The sequence below is a fragment of the Pneumocystis jirovecii genome, assembly GCF_001477535.1.
Source record: "Pneumocystis jirovecii RU7 chromosome Unknown supercont1.1, whole genome shotgun sequence".
Lineage (NCBI taxonomy): Eukaryota > Fungi > Ascomycota > Pneumocystomycetes > Pneumocystales > Pneumocystaceae > Pneumocystis > Pneumocystis jirovecii.
The window spans coordinates 342,372-362,969 of record NW_017264775.1 but is presented as its reverse complement, the minus strand read 5'-3'; the positions used below and the strand labels follow the sequence as shown (position 1 = coordinate 362,969).

Sequence of the window (20,598 nt, the reverse complement as noted above, 5' to 3'; positions counted from 1 at the left end):
ATTTAAAGTTCAGCTTTAATAATACTTTTTTGTAATTGTTATTAAGATTGTTAAGAAATAGTATATTTAATAATAGCTCAATTCTTTTTATCTCTTCTCAATTGTTAATAGAATAATTGTTAAACGTATATCTTATATTTAGAAAGTATTTTGATTACTAATTGTATTTTTCTTGTTTTTTATTTTTAGACTTTTAATTGAATGTAAACAAGTATTACGTTTTGTCGCTTTTAAAAAATAAAATTTATGGATATAAATGTTTCTTTTATTTAGAATTGAATTATAACATTTTAACAATAATATAACTTATATTAATAATATTTTTTAGTGATATTGTTTTTTTAATTTTGATATAAATATTCATAAATTTATAAATAATATATATAACTTTGAAATTTTATTTTTTGTAATTTTATAATTAATTCATATAAATAGAATACACAAGATTCTAGAAATTATAACTTTTATGAAAAATTTGACATGATAATATGTAATTTTTCTGTTAAATATTTAGGTTAAATATTTAGGTTAAATTATTAAATAATTAAATAATTTTTATATCTAGAGACTTGTTTTAAAATAATAATTCATGGGTAATTCGTTTAACTTTTTTTTGTCATTATAGGTAATGATGAATATAATGATGATCTCGTAATACATGTTTTCATTATTGGATATAAATAGTTTATGTCATTAATTGTTGAAACGTTTGATGAATTTTGAGTTTTGTTATCTGATTGAAATTCTTTATTTTGATTTTCTTTTTCGTTATTAAATATTGAGGAAAGATATTTTATTGGGTAAGATTTAGTATAATTTTCTGATTTAAAATTGTAAATAATTTGATTTATATTAAGAGTATTTTTCATTTCTTCGTACATTAGCATAAAAACATTTCCTGATTGAAGAACTTCTTCAATTGTGCATGCCCTGCAATAATTATAAAAATAATTTATAGAAATTAAAATTTACCAAACATTTTTATCGCTAATTTTAAACCATCCTTTTGGTGTTTTTCTAAATGTTATATAATGACCAGATGTATGAGAACCATAATGTACAATTATTGATTTTAATTCGTACTTTAATGGTTTTTTTTGATTAACATGTATAGACATTGTTTGTAAAGGATCTATCCATAAATTTGAGTATGATGTAGTGTATTTATTTAAGTCCAATATAAGGGGGAATGTTATGGATGCTGTATTTTTGTAAATAGATCCATTAATAGGAGATATAGTTGAGCGATTAATATGAAGAGTTAGAATTTTAGGAAGACGAGCAAACATGATCTGTTTTGATTTAACAGTATTAACAAGACGAGGCAATTTGAATTCTTTGAGATACTCTGCGTCTAAAACATCTGTTTCCAGAGCTGAAATAATAGCATTTAATTTTTTCTTGATAGTTTCTGATATTTCTGGATCGGGTAAAGATTTTAAAAGAGTTTCAAGATCGCTTTTAGATGCAATTAATGAGCATTTTTGACAAACAATATCCTCAATTATTTCTTTATTAACATATGCTGATAAGCAATCTTCCAACGAACATAATTCCTGTTTTTAATATTACTATAGGTTTTTTTTTGTAAGATAGAAATCTTACTTTTGATGACAATGGGAGAGATACGCTTGTAAACAACGAATGAATTATCCCTTCCTATAAATAGTTAATTTAAGAATGATAATAAGTTATTTATCGTACTGAAAACCCGCAATTCATACATTCCAATTTATTAGCCATAAGTCCATCAAATGGACTTTTTATTTCATTTTTGATATTGAAATTTTCTGGTCTTGTTTTAATAGAATCTGAAAATCCTTTTTCTGTGTGTCTTTTCGACATTTTTAAAATTTCTGCATTTAATTGCATTGTTAAAATCTGAAAAAATTCCTGAGCATCCTGTTGCTCATAGCCAAAATTTTTTTTATTCAATGACAAGGTTTTTATGAGTTTGGAAGTGCTGTGTGTTTGAGATAATGAGGAAGAATGGTTAAGCTTAAATATAATAGAAAATGTAGCTGATGCAATAGGATTATCATGTTCTTTAGATAATTTCTCTAAAATATATTCTAGTTCATTTAAAGATGCAAACGATTGAAGAATACAGTTTATATAACAACTATTTCCTGAATTATAAAGTCCGCCAATGGTTTGTTCGTGTCTAATACTTGTTTCATTTTTTGTTAGGTTTTGTGATTTTATTTTATTAAAAATATTTTTACCAAGTATGTTTTTTATGATATTTTTTTTTTTTTCTTCTATAATATCAAAAAACATAATATAAAAATCTGATAATGATGGAAGACTGAAAAATATTCCAATATAAATATAAGAAACTATAAGTGCTATAATAACCCAAAAAAAATAATGCCAAGGTGTTAGTAAAATAGTATCTTCAATATATTGAAATTTTGTATTTTTTAGCATTTAATTTGATGTTATATTGATTTTGTTTTTTTTTATATTTTTTAAATATTTAATATATTAAATCGATTATCGTTTAAATTCTTAAAAAAATTAATGTCATAAGATCAGTTTTAAATTTTTATTCATAGATTGTTTACTTAAAATTTTTATTTATATTAAAAGTTATTAAAAAAAATTAACGGAAAAAATTATATAGAATAATATGGATCCTAAAAATACTATAAATAGTAGAATTTTATTTTAAGAGTAAGGTTTTCTAAAATGAATAGGTAATCTTGGAAAAAAACATATTTATAAAGAAGTATTTGCTTTGACATTCCGGAATCTAGGTATTAAGAAAAAGGCAAAACTTAGGAATATTTCTAGTAAGCAGCAAAAAAGAAAAAAATATGCTATGAAGAAAGCAATGGTATTTGAAAATCAATTACAGCACAAGGTTTATAAGTCTGAACAAAAGTATTTTTTGAAAAAAGAAAGAAAGGTATTTTTTTAATAAAAATTATATATAAACTATATATAAATTTATTTTAGAATATTTGGGATAAAATTAATGAGAATCTAGTAAAATAGTATTTTTGTGAATTTTTAATTTAAATGCTTTTTTATTGGTTTTTGATGATAATTGTTTAATAAAAAATGGTTTAATTATAATGCTTTTTGGATTTTATAAAGGAATAAGAAATTGTTTGTTTTTTTACATAAACCAATGTTTAAATGTTTTATAATAATTGTAACAATTTTTATAATATCAAATAGTAGCATTTAGTTGGCATTTATTTATTTATTACTATTAGTTGTGATTATGCTTTTATACTTTTAATTGATTTTTGAAAATATTTGTTAGTTTTATACTTTGTTGAATATTTTCAAACAATTTTTATATACATATTTTATATATATATTTAGATTTTTTATTTAAAAAAATACTAGAACTAGTAAATTTTGATTAATTTTATATTTAGTGAACTGATTTTTTGTAGTTTAAAGTTAAGTTTGTATTATTTTGTATTATTTTTAATAATCATTTAATGAATTTAGTTTTAAATTTTTTGTAACTGATAGTTAATATAATTTCATTTTTAAGAATTATTAAAATAATTTATTGACGATTCTTTATAATTTATCAGGGACTGCTCTTTTTTTTATTTTTAAATGTTATTAAAATTATAAAACATATTAATATAATATTTTTTTTATTGATTTATTATAATTTTATTTTTTTGTTTTTAATATTTTTTATATTCAATTTTTTTAAAAAAAAATAATATGAAATATATAAATTTAATTATATTTTAAATTTACATGATAATTTTTGGTTTTATTTATTAGATAATTTGTTGTATTTATTATTAAAAATCTAAAATATAATTGTTACGAATAAGTTTATCATAAAATTTATTTGATAGTTTTATTTTTTTTGTATGTTTTTTCACGTTTAAATTATAAATACAAATATTTATTTAAATTAAAACGTTAAATGTCACGAAGATTTTTCGTTGGAGGAAATTTTAAAGCTAATGGGACGATTGAAAGCATTACAAGGATAATAGAATTTTTAAATAGCTCGGAGCTTGATCCTAATGTTGGTATGTGTAGTATTTTTGGAATTTATAGTTTTTAATTTTTATTAAAGATATCGTGATTTCTCCTCCTGAACTTTATCTTTCTTATGTTAGAAAGTATTTAAGACATGATATAGGAGTATCTGCTCAAAATGTTTATAAAGGACCACCTGGTCCATATACTGGAGAAATTTCGTAAATTATTATAGTTGGTAAAAATTAATTTAATTTTTTAGTGTTGAGCAGTTAAAAGATTGTGAAATATTATGGACAATTATTGGGCATAGTGAACGTAGAAATTTGTTTAATGAAAATGACGAAGTAAGTTATTTCTATGTTTTTGTATATTCATTATTAATATATTAGCTCGTTGCATTGAAAACAAAATATGCTCTTGAAAATGGGATGTCTGTTATTCTTTGTATTGGAGAGAATTTAGAAGATCATGAATCAGGACGTACTATTGATGTAGTAACTTCGCAATTAAAAGCTGTTTTTCAGTATGTGACAAATTCTTCAAATCTGGTTATAGCGTATGTGTTTTGTTTTTACATTTAGATATTTATTAATGGCAGTTATGAACCTGTTTGGGCTATTGGAACAGGTGAGAACTTATGATTTAAGTGTTTTTTTAATAGATTTTAGGAAAAGCTGCAAGTCCTGAACAGGTATAAATTATAAAAGATGATTGTGTTTAATGTATTGTAAGGTTCAATATGTTCATGAAAAAATACGTTTGTGGTTAGAAGAAAGGTTATATGATGAAAGTAGTCACATTCGTATTATATATGGTGGTTCTGTGACATCTAAAAATGCGAAAGAGTTATCAAAAATGAAAGATGTTGATGGATTTCTTGTAGGAGGTGTAAGTAATATAATATTTTTCTTATAATTAATATTATAGGCTTCATTAAAGCCTGGTAATATTATTATGTAATTTATTTTTAGGCTAATAAGTGTAAGAATTTAAAGATATTATTAATGTAAATTTTTCAGTATGTGTTTAATGAATGAAAGATAAAGATTATAGAACTAATGTTTTAAAAATGTATAAAAAAATAATTGTTCTATTAGATATAAAGTAATGTTTCTGATTTTTTTATTTTAGTTTTTTTAATTAGTTTTTTTAAAAAAAAAAAATACTGGATATCTCGAAATTTTATAATTTCGTTTTTTTTATCACATATTTATTTATTTATTTATGAAATTAGTAGAAAATATTTAATGTTTTAATAATATTTAATAGTATTTACTTTTTTATGATTGTATTTATGTTGTATTTATGCAATTATAATAGTAAACTTTAAATGTTTATTTAATGAAAAAATATTTAAATAAACTGTATGATGTAAAATTTGATAATTTCATGTAATTGTTATATATACATATTATGTATTCGTATTGATAATTTATTTGAGTTAATTTTTATAATAAAACTTAGAAATAATTATCGATAAAAATGACGAATATATTGGAAAAATAGAAAAAAATATACTTTTGTAAATTTTGTAATTGATATCTATTGTTGTGAATAATGATTTCGCCTGGATATGGGTCAGTTTTTGGGTCTTCGCAGTATTTAAATCATCCTGTATCGAAAACTCAGCAGCAGATAATTTCAGATACTTCTAATACTATGAATTTTTCATTATCTAGAACTAGTCCGTGTTTTGGGACTTCTGTTCCATTTGGAAATACATTTATGAGTTCTCGTGGAGATAATGTAGAAGGATATCAGAATTTACCTGATAATGTAAAGATGTATAATTGGATTATAGAATTAATAAGTGGGAGTTCTGGAAGAGAACATGCTCTTCTTGAATTGAGTAAGAAGCGTGAGCAGTTTGATGATCTTGCTTTTATTTTGTGGCATTCTTTTGGTAAGTTGTAGTTTCCATTGTTGATATTTTGATTTAATTGATATAGGTGTAATGACAAGCTTACTTAAAGAAATTGTTTCTGTTTATCCTCTTTTGCTTTCGCCTCAACTTACAACTCATGCTTCTAATCGTGTTTGTAATGCTCTTGCTTTATTACAGTGTATTGCATCGCACAATGAGACGCGAACTCTTTTTCTTAATGCTCATATTCCTCTTTTTCTATATCCTTTTATGAGTACTACATCAAAGTCCCGGCCATTTGAATATTTGAGACTGACTTCATTGGGTGTTATTGGTGCTTTAGTAAAAAATGACTCTACCGATGTAATTAATTTTTTACTTTCTACTGAGATTATTCCTCTTTGTCTCCGTATCATGGAAACAGGCTCAGAGTTAAGCAAAACAGTTGCTATTTTTATTGTACAGAAAATATTAACTGACGATATGGGTCTTGCATATATTTGTCAAACATATGAAAGATTTTATGCTGTAGGTACTGTTTTGAGTAATATGGTAGGGCAGCTTGTTGAAAATCAAGTTCATCGTCTTCTGAAACACGTTGTACGATGTTATTTGCGATTAAGTGAGAATCCTAGGTATGTTTAGGATATTTGCTTTAAAGGTCTTATAAAAGAATAGAGCTCGAGAAGCTTTACGCCAATGCTTACCTGAGCCTTTAAGGGATGCTACATTTTCAAATCTTCTTAAGGATGATTTATCTACAAAACGTGCTTTAGCACAGCTTTTAGTTAATTTATCTGATAGTGTAATTGGGTAATTGTGTCATTATTTTATAATAGATAATTCGAAATTTATGGTTAAACGGTGTATTAATTTTTGTCAGATTCTTGTATTTGATATTTTATATTAATTCGTATAATACATATATACATATTCATATATGGGTTAAAAATATATACTTTTATTGTTTTATGAAATATAAAATATGAGTATAGATTAATACGTATAAATATGGATATTATATATATTTTAAAATGTATCTTTAGTGTATCTTGTAAAGTATAATAATTGATATTGGAAATTGATTTATATATAAAGGCTATTTATTTAAAATATTTTTGATGTAATATGTAATTATACGCAAAAACCTATGAAATTTATGAAATTACCAATCTTGGTTTAGTTGTTTGTTAGAAGTTTGTGGTATAGAACGATAAGTCGTATATAATATTTTATATGCAAAATCACGATCCCAGTTTTTTATATATTGTAATATGCGAATTGAATTAATGGTCATTTTTGTACTAGAATTATATAAATTATTTACGTGATCGATCCATTCTTTTTGTGTAAATGTTTTGGATAACTCTATTGTTTTTGGTTTTAATTGACCTCCTCCGTTAATACATCCAGATGGACATGCCATGACTTCTACAAAATCATAATTTGTTTCTTGTGATATGTTCTTTTTTTTGGTTTTTAATTTCCTGATAAGATTTTGTATATTTCTGTGTTTTTTTAGAATGTTATGTAATAGCAGTAATTTTATTTAAATTACCTAAAGCCGTAACATATTGCCATTCGAAGAAGAATTGAATTATCTGATCCTTTTAGAATATATTCCATCATATCATTATTTCGTATTATATGTGTTATGTTATGAGTTGAATTTGTGTTTGTAAGATCTATGTTAAATAACTCTTGAGCAGCAAATGTAAATATTTGAAAGAGATATCCACCTGATGATGAACCAGGATGTTCCATTATATCCGTATCCATATAACATGATATTAAAGAATCATGAGGTGCTTCTGGCATTTTTTGTAAATCTAATGATCGTTCTCTTAACATTTCTAGTACTTCTGATGTTGTAATAACGCAATCAACATCTTTAATACCATTTTCTGAAAATTCTTCTCTGCTTGCTTCTAATTTTTTATCAAAGCATGGCATTATTGAAACATGGTAAATATGTTGTTTTTGCTTGTTTGATATTTCTGTTAATTTAGATTTAATTATAGTACCTGTAATTTGTTGTGGAGATTTTACACGAGATATATATGGTAAAATTTCTGAATGAGTTTTTTCTGCATAACATATCCATCCTGGACATGCTGATGTGAGCAAGGGTAGTATTTGATCATCATAACCTTTTTTTTTTGTTTTATAGCGTTGAATAAAATCGTTAGATAGTTCATATAATGCTAATTCTCTTCCAAAGTTTGTATCTACAAAATGTGAAAATGACAACAATTTTGTAAAAAAGTATGTTAAACGAGCATGTGTTGATTTTATAGAAATATTAAAAACTGCTGCGAGTGATGCTCGTGATTGAGGTGAAATAGATGCTACTAAGATTTTCCGTTCATTTTCTTCGAGGCTCTAATAAAAGTATTGGTTTTTGCAGTTAGATCTAAAAAAAATACCATATTTTCTTCAATAATAGCGTTAATTTTTTGATATGATTGTGATTCAATAAAAATGCTTTCTGTTGATGTAATACATCCACTAAAACATTTTATTTTGTTAAATGTAAAAATTATATAATAATACTTGCATGCTAAACAATCATTTAAAGTTATAGTTGCTGGTTCTAGTTTTCTTTTTGTGCCATTATTGATTTCATAATATCCTTTTTTATCTAAATTTATTTGATTCTAAAAAATAAGATATGATTATAATTATTATTGAAAGTATTAATACATTTTCAGGAATATTAATTGATGTATTTAAGGATTTAATACATTTTTGATTTGGTGATATAAAATCATTTAAATCTGTTTATAATTAGTAATTTATAAAATTTGGAAAAAAGTGTATAGTACATTCAATAGACAAAATTTTACTCATTTAATGTTAATAATATAAATTAGTTTATTACAAGATGTTTTTTATAATCGATTGTTAAATGTAATTAAATATTTTTTACGATTCTAAATTAAGATTTTAAAAAATTAATATACAAGATGTTTTAAAAATATTTAAAAAATGAATATTCATTTATAAAATTAGGTTTATTTTATTATAAAAATATTTATATATTATTATATTAAATATATATTTTAATATTTATTTCTACTGTAATAATGATGTGTTTTTTTGTATATTTTAGAAATAATATTTTATAATATCAACATTAATTTATATTGATTTTTATATATAAATGTTATATTCTGTATCTATTAAAGTTAATATATGTTTTTCTATAATCATATAAATTCAATTTTTTTATTTATTTAAAAGTACAATAATGCTAACATAATATACATTTAAATTTTAATTTTATCTAATTTTAATCTTATAATATAAAAAAATACAAGTCATTAACACATTTTATTAATAACATTAATAATGTTATTATATTTATATTCATATATATTTATAACTATTATATAACATGTAACTATGCATAAACTATGCATATACCGATAATATTTAAACCAATCTATTAGGTATTTTAATTTATATATTTTTAATAATATTATAAATTTATGTAAAATTTTAGAGACATTATTATTTAAATATATATATGTAATAATATATATATAATTATATTTTTCAATGGATAAATGCTATAAATGATTGAATAATATATTATTATTATAATAATATACTTATTTTAAATTGTAAGAATACACATATATTAGATATATATTAGTAATACTATTATTATATATAAATATAATATAAATAATTAATGCATATCATTACTATAATATTTTAATATAATAAATACAATATTAGACAAATAATAAACACATTGTATCTTTATATAATAACTATTTAATTTATTATATAACATTTTTTTCACTTATCTTTATGTAAAAAATCTACGTAATTCCATTTATATATATAAAATATCAATGAATAATTATATTAATTATATTAATTATATCAATTATATTATTATTCAAGTATTCATAATTTTTAATTTATAATTTATATGTAATTACAATATTGTAATCATTAAGTTATTTATTTTTATTTAAAATACAAATTTTTTAAAATAGACATGTATGTATTTAAATTTAACATAGTAGTTATACGTTATATAAAAAAATATGGATACATTTTTAATATTTAGATTATATGCTTATGATAAAAAATATCAAATTAAAACATAATTAAAACATAAAATATTTAAAATATTATAACGTGTAATCGATCATATATAATATTTTTTTATATTAAATTTAGAATTAAGATATTTTATTATTCATATTTCTTAATATTATATCATCTAAAATTACGATTAGATGCATAAATTATTTCTCAATCAAAACGCGTATCTTTACGAAAAAACATTAAAAAATATTAAAATTTAAAATATTTTTTCCATTTTACAATTTATGACAAACATACAATTCCATATACCACCACTCTGTTTAGAAGATAATATAAATAAAATCAAACTAAACTTTATTGCATCCTACACAGTGTTATATCCAGATGAAAATGCAGTAATTTACTGGAAAAAATATGATATTCTTAAAGGAGATATTTTAAGTGTAAGTTAATATGCATTTTTTAAGATATTCGTATAATTATAGTTGAAATTGAGTGCGTTATGGAAAAATAATTATATAAAACACGAATTTATACGCGATTTAAGCCAATTAATATCATCAACAGAAGTTTTAAAACTAATATTTTTTATAAGTATATTCTAATAATTTAAGTGGTGGAAACAATTTCATCTCCGTCCTATTATACAATCAAATTACGAAGAAACTACATTTACAAGTACAAATAATATCTTTTGATATAATATTCTTATAAAGTTTAGTAATTCTTCTACCATTACAATCATATCCTATATTAGAATATCCTAAAAACATTTTACATGGAGAACTTTCAGAAATTCAAATAAAATTAGAATTTGAAAATAATTTACAAAAAAACCCTGAATTTAAATGGATACCAAATGTAGAAATGTTGATACCTCTTATAGATCTAGCATTTCGATCATTTTTCAAAGACAAGTTAAGTCAAAATATTCCATTAATTTTTAGAATAGATTTAGCAGAGGAATTTTATTAATTATTATATATATATTCTTATCGAAAATAGATTGCTGAAAAAACATCGCATCATTTAAACAACATATCTAGATCTCTTGATCGTATATCAAAAAGATCTATACGTACTAGTTTACAAACAAAAATTCTTTTATTAAAGAAGGTTGGTTTGTATATGTGCACATCAATATAATTAATACCATTAACATAGATTTCATCACAAGATTCATCATTTTTGACTCAAGAATTATGGAATACAGTCAAAAGAACAATTATTATCAAAAAAGCTATAACAGAACTTAAACCAGTATGTTGACAAGATATATTTAATTATAATGCATTACCTAATCTTATTCAAGGCATTAAATTATACATATTTTCCAAAATTATTACGAAAAGATATAAATACTAATAATGAAATCAAAATATTTCCAATAAATGATAATAATATATTATACGATGAAGAAACATCAGATAAAAAATTATCACTGATACAATCAACAGATAATAGTTGTTAATACTAATAATTTTAATAATTTTATCGAACATATGAAATATCAATTACTAAAAATATTAATCTAAAATTTATATAACATATGCTATAATCATTATTATAATAATAAATGCGTTTAATATCTAATTTTAAAAATATAAAAAACGAGTCAATTATTTTATCAAGTGTATATAATTTGCTTAAGAGAAATATAGATCCAATTATTTTTATATACATTTAATATATCTAATTTTAACAATTATTTTTAAACCACCTAAATCATCAAATATATACTAAATTTTATTTTAGAATAAAATTCATTATTGAAAAAAATAAATTTATAAATTTATATATTATTTTTTAATATAATATGTCTCTAAATATTACAATTACATATTTCTAAGAATAAATCAATAAAATAGTTAAAAAAATATATTAATTGAAAACATTCATTATAAAAGCATTAATTTAGAACCTTATACATATTTAGAAATTCACTAAAAACTTATTTTGCCATAATTTTAAAATAATTAATTCATTGAAACTAACACTTTTTATATCATTTTTTAAAAATAAAACGGAAGATTCTTCAAATTTATCAAAATTCGAACTATTATAAATTCAAAATTCTATTTCAAAAATACATTAAATCATTGTAGATTATATAATTTTAACTATTTAACAATTTAATAGTATATTTTATAAATAACCAAAAAAACAAAAACATATTGTATATATATTCATGAAATAATTCAATAATTATACACAATTCAATTATTCTATATTAACATAAAACCTATAACTGTAATCATTTAAATATTTCAAAAAAAGTGTTAATGATAAATAATCTATAAACTATGAAAAAAATCAGTAAAATTATTGTCTATTGAAGAATTAAACAGAGAATTAAACAAAAACAACAATAGTTATATATTAAAATCAGGGATTAGCCCATTCACTTTTTTAAATAGATCATTTTTTTTAAAGAAATACAAATTTTATATTCACATATAATTATATACAAATTTATTTTATTTAAAATATATGTTATACACATCCTTAACATATATGAATCAAATCAATAAATCTAAACATTATATTACATTCTCAATTCTCAGCCCAAAAAATGAGATATATAAATTATTTTTTCATTATCATTATTAATCATAACAAAATACAAACATTATATCATCAATTTCAATATTTTATTTAAGAACTAAAATATATTGAATAAAAATTGCAAAATAAAAAAAAATGAATTTATATTCACAAAAATAAAACTCTAACATATAACATATATTATAAAACAAACTATCTTTAATAAGAGTAGGCTAACATTTGTCATATTTGCTACACTGAAACAGCTCTTATATAATTTAGATTGTAAAATCAATATTTGTCAACATAAAATAGTAATAAACACATAAGTTTTAATCATGCAAAGTTGACCCTAAATCATTCTCTGTATCATCTACGGTAGACGCCTGACTTGTTGAAATACTACAATGTAATAAACTACTCTCTTTAACCGGTGACCCAGAAAAATTAGAAATAGAACTTCCGCTTGAAATGTTAGAATATCCACTTAGGCTCATGTATTGCGAAATTTTTTCTAGTGACGGTATTTGTGATCCAACATTAGTAATACCAACATCAGAAGCTTTCCCTGCTTTTGATAATGCATAATCACCAGAATCAAAATATTTTCTTTCCTTTAACTATTAATTCATAATTTTATAAAAATAATAAAAATACTTTAAGTTTATTATTTAAAATATCACTCTTCTGAGGCAATTTCCCATATAGACGAAATAATTTCTTTTCTTCTTCTGTTAATGTCTAAAAATATTTAACTATTTTATAAATCTAAAGAACTTACATTTAAATCTAATTTATTTTTCTCAGAAGGTATCATAACTTAAAACTCTTTAAGAGTTATTACTTTTATAATTATTAAATATTATATTTAAAACCCAATATACTTAAAATTTTTCATTAAAATTTATTACCAAATAAAAAATATAAATACTTATAAAAAAATTTCAAAAGAAATAAAATTATATTACAATAACAATACATCAATATATCATATTAACATACATTTGTTCAGTATTTAAAAATATTTATATATTTTGTATATTAAAAAATACTAAAGTATATTTTACAGATAATCTTTCAATTCATATAAAATATTATTTTACTTTAATATAAAAAATACAAATGTCATTTAAAAAAATAACGCATATATTTTAATATTAATCATTATGTTCTACACATTAGATTAATTTCATATTTTTTATAGAAATATACATGACATATCATAATTTAATAAAAATATAACTATTCGTAAACTTGCAAAAAAATATGCGAAACAATAACAAATCAAACTATTTTTCAAAATATAGAATAATATACATATATTTACATAGATTTAATTAACTTTCATTACTTACCAATAATATTCAATTAGTCATAATATTTTTTATAAAAATTATTTTTAAAATATAAATATTATATATATATTTTTCAAAAAATATTTTTTTTAAAAAATAAACAATTTCTGTATTATTACAAAACTTTAATAAAAGCATTATTTTCATAATATATATTAAATTTAACATAATTTTAAACTTTTAAAGATACACTATAATTTAATTCAAAAACATATTAAAAAAATATAAAATAGTACATATTTATATTCTATTATTTCACAATAACCTACTTGTAAATACATATATTATTATAAATATTTCTGAACAAAGAATAATTATGAGTATTAAAAATTAGTATAGAAAAAAATCATTAATCGACATTTAAAATAAAAAAAATTAAATTTTATAAAACTTTGAAATGACAAATATTTCTAAATCTTACCAATTATTTTTTTCAACAACAGTATAAGAATTTAATTACCAAGTTATTTCATTATAATAATTATAGTAATAAAAATAAATGTTTTTAAACAACTTTAAACAAAAATTTTACACTAAATATTATTCCTAATTATTTAATATCCTAGTATTTCTTTAAAATAGAAACACTTTAGTTTTAAATTGTATTGATACACATTACAAATATTATACTAAATTCAAACATTCATCAAAAAATAACATTAATACAATAATAAATACTAAATACTTTTTTATAATATATACAAAAAAATTGAAACAAGATAATTATCTAAAATTAATATTCTAAAATCCCAAAAAACATTAAACATAAAAATGGGGAATCTTAACAAAAAACAATAACATAAACTAAAACAAATGAACACATATTCTTGCAACTACTAAAAATATCTAATAAATAAAAGCATCAAAAATTTATTAAACATAAATTTTAATTATTTTAATTATTTTAAACAATTAAAATCATATTAAAACGAATACAAGTAACAGTAGCATATATATATTATATATTTTTTTTTATTATAAATACATATTTTAATTATAATTTCAAAAATTTCGTACATCGTATTCTTAAATTGACTGTGCACAAAGAATCGCAAATGAAGTCTACAAACGGAAGAATTTCATTTCTTCATTACACAAATTTTGCTTTAGGGAAAGGTAATACAATCTTATGTATATTTAATTTAACCAGAAAGTCCCCGGACAACTCTTTTTTAGAGTTCAAGCGGAAACGCTCCAAAATAGAAACTTGGAAGTCTCTCCATAGTTAGTCCTAATATATTTTTTATATCCTTATAGTTTTTTCTGTGGTTTTTAAAACTATAGGACTTAAGTTTATATACTATTTAGTCCTTTTATCCTTAATGGAAAGACAAAGATATGAGTCTTGGACTTATAGATTATGAACTAAGACTATTTTTTCATAAAGACCAATAAAGAAATAACGAAATCATTTAGGAGGAAAAATTATTAGGGCTACTTTTTATGGATGGTGAGTCATTTTTTGTCAAAGTAAATAGTTATGCGGTTATTTCCTTGATTTTAGAAAAGGATTTAACATAATGGGGCTTACTCTTGATGCACAGTCAATATTGCTACATCTAATCCGTAAATCATACAATATTAACAGAAGCGCTTTTTTTAAAATACCTAATTATAAAAAATTGAACTCAAAGAACATTTATGAAATAATTAGATATGATGAACATATAACAGAGTCAAGCACATAGATTCAATACAAAAAAAAAAAAACAAATCTATGATGACTGTTTTGTTCTGATCATAAAAAACTAAATACTAATTAATAAATCTTTAAAATGAAAATTATAATATAGAGCATAAAATAAAAAACATAGTAATAAAAATAGCGTTTTTTCCCAAAACAATTATATCGTAAAGATAGCATATTACGAAATTATTAAGATGTTTTCCTATTTTTTGGATAGGTTTCATAGGCATTTAAATGTTTATTAACTTTATCATATAATTGTGGGTTCCCACAATTAGGTTCCATATCTCTACCAAAACATTCATAATTATTGGGATAAGAATTTTTGTGATTTTCCGATTCAGATGAAGAAGTGTCAGTATCACTAGATGACTCATCATATTCTCGCGGTTTATGATAAATACAACATACTATAATAGAATTAGACCCATATATAAACATTCAACTGATATTCAAAAACTTTTAGATTTCTTCTTTCCCATTCCTTCGTTATCAATAGCAGTTTCATCAAATCTTACTCTTCTTTCTGAGGGAGCTCCTCTAAGATGAATTATTCCTCTAACTTCATTATCCTGATCAGATATAAGTGATGGTTGAAAAACAAAGGACCCAGATATAGCTTGAGAAGCTTCAGATCTATTCCGAGAAAACAAATTTTGTTGATGCATATCATTATTATAAAGAACAAAAACAAAAAAAACTTAAGTTAAACTAAAAAATATTTAAGTTGCTAAGGAAACCAATTTAAAATAATTTATGGACGTGAAAATAAATCAAATTACAAAATTTTCAAAAAAATAATATTTGACATCTATAACTTATAATTTTAGAATTAGATTTATCCATCAAATAACATATTTAGTCATTTTTTAGTGTTATAAATAGTTAAATGTAATTCAAAACATCATAAACACGACTTTAAAGATAAAAAGTAGGCTTATTCTTGATTAAAACAAACCATAATATAATGGAAATAAAAAAAGAATAAATATTTTTATTAATAAAAATTTATAATTCATATAAATTTATCCTATAATAACATTTCAAAAATAATTTAAAAAATAAAAAACCATTAACAAAAAAAAAATAATTATATTTGAAAAATATTTGAATTAAACTCGTATACACAAAGACAAAAATACAGTGTCTTAAATAAAGAAACTAAACAAATTATAAATTTAATTATATTATATATTTTTCAGAATTCTCTAAATTTCTATCAATTAATTCATTCATAAACGCTTATATTTGTTCACTTTTCCAACCTCTACTCGAAATATCTGTTCACATAATTTTCTTACCATATATCAAAATGATAACATTATTTTTTAATATACCTTTACATTCATATACTTTCCTAAATAAAATTATTCATAAAAATATGATATTAATATAAAAAAAATTAAGATAAAGAAAACATGAATAATAACAATTATTTGTATAAATAAATTAATAATTTTAAACACAAATATTTTTTTTACTGTATTTAATAACAAAAAAAATAAAATTAAAAAAATTTTATTTTCCTTGGAAACTATTCAAATTTTCTAAAACTTTTAAAAAAAATTCAATAACATGTTTAAGCAAATTAAAAAAACATATTATCCATAATATTTATTTCTATTATTTATTTCTATTATTTATTTTATTTTCTACATTTTTTCAAAAAAAAAAAAAACTCTCACTATTATTAAAACATCAACCTTTTAAAAGCTTTCATTACAATTATATTTAAAATTTATTATAATATAATAATTATCAAAATTAGATCAATTATACAAAGTTCGTTATTTATCAAATATAGAATATAATATAATCATAAATTAATTAGTTAATAAAGTATATTAATCTCAAATTAAAAAAAAAAACAATGAAAAAAATTAGTAATTTTCAATATAAAAAGACTTGATTTATCGAAAATTAGACAGAACTAAGAAATTGAAAAAAACAAACTAAATGAAAAATATTAATAAATAAATTACATTATAATTTAATTTTAAAAAAACTCAGACTTCAAAAAAATGTCTTTAATAAACTAAATTTTAAATTCATTTCAATATTAAAATCCTCAAAATTATTTAAAATTTTAAAAAACATCATATATAAACATTCATTAGTACTCAAATAAAATTATACATAACTTTTTAAAAAACTTGCAAGTACTAGACAAAAATCAGATAATATATTATGACATAAGTAGTAATTATTATCTAAAATATTAATCTAATTTTATAACTACTATAAACTCTATAAATAGCCCATTCAAAAATAATTTTTCATTAATCAATGAAAAAAAGTTTCTATAGAAATAAACTTAATATAAAGTATTATTATTTTTATTTCAAAAAAATTAATATTCATCTAAAAAAACCTAAATCTAAAAAAACATATAACGTTTAATTATCTTTCCAAAATACCATTTAACATTTTTAGTAAAAAATTTATAAATATTTTTCCTAAACAATTATTTATACTATAATTCTTAAAAAAATAATTATCTTTTAAAGAAAAAATCTACTATTATTAGAAATAATCCTTCATCTATATACTATCTTTATCGAATACATTTAATCCATCAATTGCTGTTTATATTTTTTTTATTCTTTTAATAAACTATAACATTTGTTATTTAATTGAATGAAAAATAACATTATATCTAATAAAATATTCAATTGTATACATTATTAAAATTTTTCCAAAAAATTCTCTATATAGTTAATATTTCCTTTTCAATTAGACTACAAATCCTTAAATTATAATACTAAAGTAATATATCAAAAATTATAAGGAATTATAAAACAATATAAATATATATAATACTAATTATTTAAAAACTCCACAACTACTTTAACATTTTATCATACTTATCTGATGCATCAATTCAGAAAAAAAAAAACAAAAATTAATATCTTCAATAAATACAAATATTAACTCTCAATTAATGATAATTTTAAAAATATTTAAAAAATATAATTATAAAGTCTTTAAATAAATAGTTTAAAATTACATTAATATTTTCACAAAGCTCAGTAATAAAAATAATATTTTCAACAAAGATCTAAAAGAAACGAATTCATGAGTTATTATTAAAACAGTAAATCAATTTTTAACCAGAAATAAATAAGTACCATTCATAAATATAAAATGAAACTTCAAAAGAATAATATCTCCAGAGACAAAGTAAATATTGTGCAAAAAAAGAAGGATTCCAATAATTTCTAGGAACTTTTCTAGAATACAACTTATCTAAGTTTTCTTGATAAACGACTCTTGCACAATACTTTCTAAGAATGCCATAAGTGCGTTTAGGACCATAAGTAGTTTTAAGGCTTTCATCAAGTGAACGAAGTAAATCATTAGTTTTAAAAAGTAAAAGCCTATTTTTTTTAAATATATAAAACAATAAAACTCTTAATATTACATAATTCGTGGAACGTTATCTAATAGTTCAACTAATTGTGTTATAAAACTTCGAGTAGCTGGTACTGTAATACGATTAGGCTCATTTTTCACCCATTTTATAGCCATAGATTTTTTAAATGGTTTAAAATCTCGACCAGTAATAACACTTGCAAATAAATGAAACTAGCTATATTAACAAAAAATATAAAACATTTATATATAATCTACTTTATCTTCACTAATCCCAGCGACTTCATATGAATATTGCTTCATATCTTTTTCATTCATATTTATAATCGAAAGCCATAATTTTGCATAAGATCTTTGAAGATCTAAAGGAATTTCTCTATATAATCCATGATCTAATAACACAATTTCAAAATTATATTTTGATTGAGAAGATTTAGGCCGAGTCCTAATAAGTAAATTTCCACCATGTGGATCACAATGTAAATATCCATCACCGCCAAATATCATCTCATTAAATATATGCGATAACTCAGCACTAATTTCATCTCGAGATATATTATTTATTAACATATATTTATGGTTATCAACTCTCACACCCTTAATATCTAAACAACAAAGTCAAACAATATAATAATACTATATAACTTCCTACATTCCATCACTAAAATTCTTTTTTCTGACCATATAACTTCTGGAATATAAACAGAAAATCTTTTTACTTTTTCAAAATGTTTTTTAATACGAATAGCATTTTTTTCTTCTTCTTTAAAATTAAGCTCCTGCAACAAAGAAAATTCCATTTCTTCAGTTAACCAAGTCAAAGTAAATTCAGGAAAAAATCTTTTAATAGAACTAAGAATCTTCTTAGTCAAAAAAATATCAATAACTACAAATTCCTTCAAAGATGGATGTTGAATCTTTACAGCAACTTCACGTCCATTTTCTTTCATAATAGCTCGATGAACTTGAGCTAAACTAGCAACACCTATTGGTTTCTCATCAAAAAAAGAAAAACAATCTTCTAGTGTTTTTCCTGTGTCATCCAAAAACATTTTTTTAATATCGTCCATTGAAGAAGATGGACATTTATCTTGTAAACAAACCATAGTAGATGTCCATTCCTAAAAGAATAAGTAAAAAAAAAATAATACCAAAAATACATAAGGAATCAAATATGACATACTACTTAAATGTTGACCAAGCTTGATAAATATCCCACCATTGTTCTCTAAGCAAGATAAAGTACGTTTAGCACATCTTTTATGACACAAAGACAACGCATATAACCGCTCTTTTTCATCCAAGTAATTAGAATTAATCGTTTTACGATAATCATTAAAACACAGAGCAGCTGTTGATATTAATCTAAATGTTCTAATAGTCGCCAAACCAATATATCTAAAAGAATCTGTATCTATTGAAAATATGTATAAGATAGAAAAGGTCATAAAAGATAACCCAATACAAAAAACTACTTTACTACAACTACCCCAGATTTTCTTATTTAGTTTTTGATCATTATAAATATTCTTATATCCAATTTTATAATAATTTCTACAACAAAGTACAGAAAAAAATCGGAATTGAACAGGTTTCCATTTTAGAAAAGACAGGCCAAATACTTTAATACCGAAATAGATCATTCAAATATATAAACATAAAAATCATATATGCAATAACATAATTCAAACAACTTTTAACGTTAAAATCGATAATCCACAAAATCAAAATAAGATAATCAA

The 20,598-nt window shown here is 21.2% G+C and overlaps 10 protein-coding genes across 10 annotated transcripts; 5 read left to right on the top strand and 5 right to left on the bottom strand.

Moving 5' to 3' along the window:
• Nucleotides 1–602: 602 nt before the first annotated feature.
• On the bottom strand, nucleotides 603–2,430 carry T551_00191 (uncharacterized protein; the record flags this gene model as incomplete). Its single annotated transcript, XM_018372458.1, has 4 exons — nucleotides 603–930; nucleotides 973–1,556; nucleotides 1,606–1,659; nucleotides 1,705–2,430. 4 exons carry the CDS (start codon nucleotides 2,428–2,430, stop codon nucleotides 603–605), a joined length of 1,692 nt encoding a protein of 563 aa, XP_018231398.1.
• Nucleotides 2,431–2,632: 202 nt separating this feature from the next.
• T551_00190 (uncharacterized protein) lies at nucleotides 2,633–3,000 on the top strand (the record flags this gene model as incomplete). The annotated part of the gene is made up of 3 exons (XM_018372457.1): nucleotides 2,633–2,657; nucleotides 2,700–2,911; nucleotides 2,962–3,000. The coding sequence occupies 3 exons, from the start codon at nucleotides 2,633–2,635 to the stop codon at nucleotides 2,998–3,000; spliced, it is 276 nt and encodes a 91-aa protein (XP_018231397.1).
• Nucleotides 3,001–3,907: 907 nt separating this feature from the next.
• Nucleotides 3,908–4,999, top strand: T551_00189 (triose-phosphate isomerase; the record flags this gene model as incomplete). The annotated part of the gene is made up of 9 exons (XM_018372456.1): nucleotides 3,908–4,016; nucleotides 4,064–4,187; nucleotides 4,229–4,313; nucleotides 4,359–4,525; nucleotides 4,568–4,596; nucleotides 4,638–4,660; nucleotides 4,702–4,857; nucleotides 4,897–4,912; nucleotides 4,956–4,999. 9 exons carry the CDS (start codon nucleotides 3,908–3,910, stop codon nucleotides 4,997–4,999), a joined length of 753 nt encoding a protein of 250 aa, XP_018231396.1.
• Nucleotides 5,000–5,526: 527 nt separating this feature from the next.
• Nucleotides 5,527–6,650, top strand: T551_00188 (cell differentiation protein rcd1; the record flags this gene model as incomplete). The annotated part of the gene is made up of 3 exons (XM_018372455.1): nucleotides 5,527–5,872; nucleotides 5,919–6,468; nucleotides 6,512–6,650. The coding sequence occupies 3 exons, from the start codon at nucleotides 5,527–5,529 to the stop codon at nucleotides 6,648–6,650; spliced, it is 1,035 nt and encodes a 344-aa protein (XP_018231395.1).
• Nucleotides 6,651–6,998: 348 nt separating this feature from the next.
• Nucleotides 6,999–8,683, bottom strand: T551_00187 (iron-sulfur cluster assembly protein NAR1; the record flags this gene model as incomplete). Its single annotated transcript, XM_018372454.1, has 6 exons — nucleotides 6,999–7,341; nucleotides 7,392–8,215; nucleotides 8,260–8,341; nucleotides 8,387–8,490; nucleotides 8,537–8,610; nucleotides 8,659–8,683. 6 exons carry the CDS (start codon nucleotides 8,681–8,683, stop codon nucleotides 6,999–7,001), a joined length of 1,452 nt encoding a protein of 483 aa, XP_018231394.1.
• A 1,499-nt stretch (nucleotides 8,684–10,182) lies between these two features.
• Nucleotides 10,183–11,369, top strand: T551_00186 (uncharacterized protein; the record flags this gene model as incomplete). The annotated part of the gene is made up of 7 exons (XM_018372453.1): nucleotides 10,183–10,341; nucleotides 10,384–10,467; nucleotides 10,513–10,576; nucleotides 10,620–10,759; nucleotides 10,904–11,014; nucleotides 11,063–11,158; nucleotides 11,211–11,369. 7 exons carry the CDS (start codon nucleotides 10,183–10,185, stop codon nucleotides 11,367–11,369), a joined length of 813 nt encoding a protein of 270 aa, XP_018231393.1.
• A 1,405-nt stretch (nucleotides 11,370–12,774) lies between these two features.
• Nucleotides 12,775–13,259, bottom strand: T551_00185 (uncharacterized protein; the record flags this gene model as incomplete). The annotated part of the gene is made up of 3 exons (XM_018372452.1): nucleotides 12,775–13,056; nucleotides 13,100–13,183; nucleotides 13,224–13,259. 3 exons carry the CDS (start codon nucleotides 13,257–13,259, stop codon nucleotides 12,775–12,777), a joined length of 402 nt encoding a protein of 133 aa, XP_018231392.1.
• Nucleotides 13,260–14,852: 1,593 nt separating this feature from the next.
• Nucleotides 14,853–15,161, top strand: T551_00184 (uncharacterized protein; the record flags this gene model as incomplete). The annotated part of the gene is given in 4 exon segments (XM_018372451.1): nucleotides 14,853–14,913; nucleotides 14,952–15,021; nucleotides 15,055–15,065; nucleotides 15,082–15,161. The coding sequence occupies 4 exon segments, from the start codon at nucleotides 14,853–14,855 to the stop codon at nucleotides 15,159–15,161; spliced, it is 222 nt and encodes a 73-aa protein (XP_018231391.1).
• Nucleotides 15,162–15,673: 512 nt separating this feature from the next.
• Nucleotides 15,674–16,152, bottom strand: T551_00183 (type 1 protein phosphatase-activating protein YPI1; the record flags this gene model as incomplete). The annotated part of the gene is made up of 2 exons (XM_018372450.1): nucleotides 15,674–15,894; nucleotides 15,945–16,152. The coding sequence occupies 2 exons, from the start codon at nucleotides 16,150–16,152 to the stop codon at nucleotides 15,674–15,676; spliced, it is 429 nt and encodes a 142-aa protein (XP_018231390.1).
• Nucleotides 16,153–18,590: 2,438 nt separating this feature from the next.
• T551_00182 (uncharacterized protein) lies at nucleotides 18,591–20,499 on the bottom strand (the record flags this gene model as incomplete). The annotated part of the gene is made up of 5 exons (XM_018372449.1): nucleotides 18,591–18,861; nucleotides 18,906–19,069; nucleotides 19,115–19,461; nucleotides 19,509–19,977; nucleotides 20,017–20,499. The coding sequence occupies 5 exons, from the start codon at nucleotides 20,497–20,499 to the stop codon at nucleotides 18,591–18,593; spliced, it is 1,734 nt and encodes a 577-aa protein (XP_018231389.1).
• Between the last annotated feature and the right edge of the window lie 99 nt (nucleotides 20,500–20,598).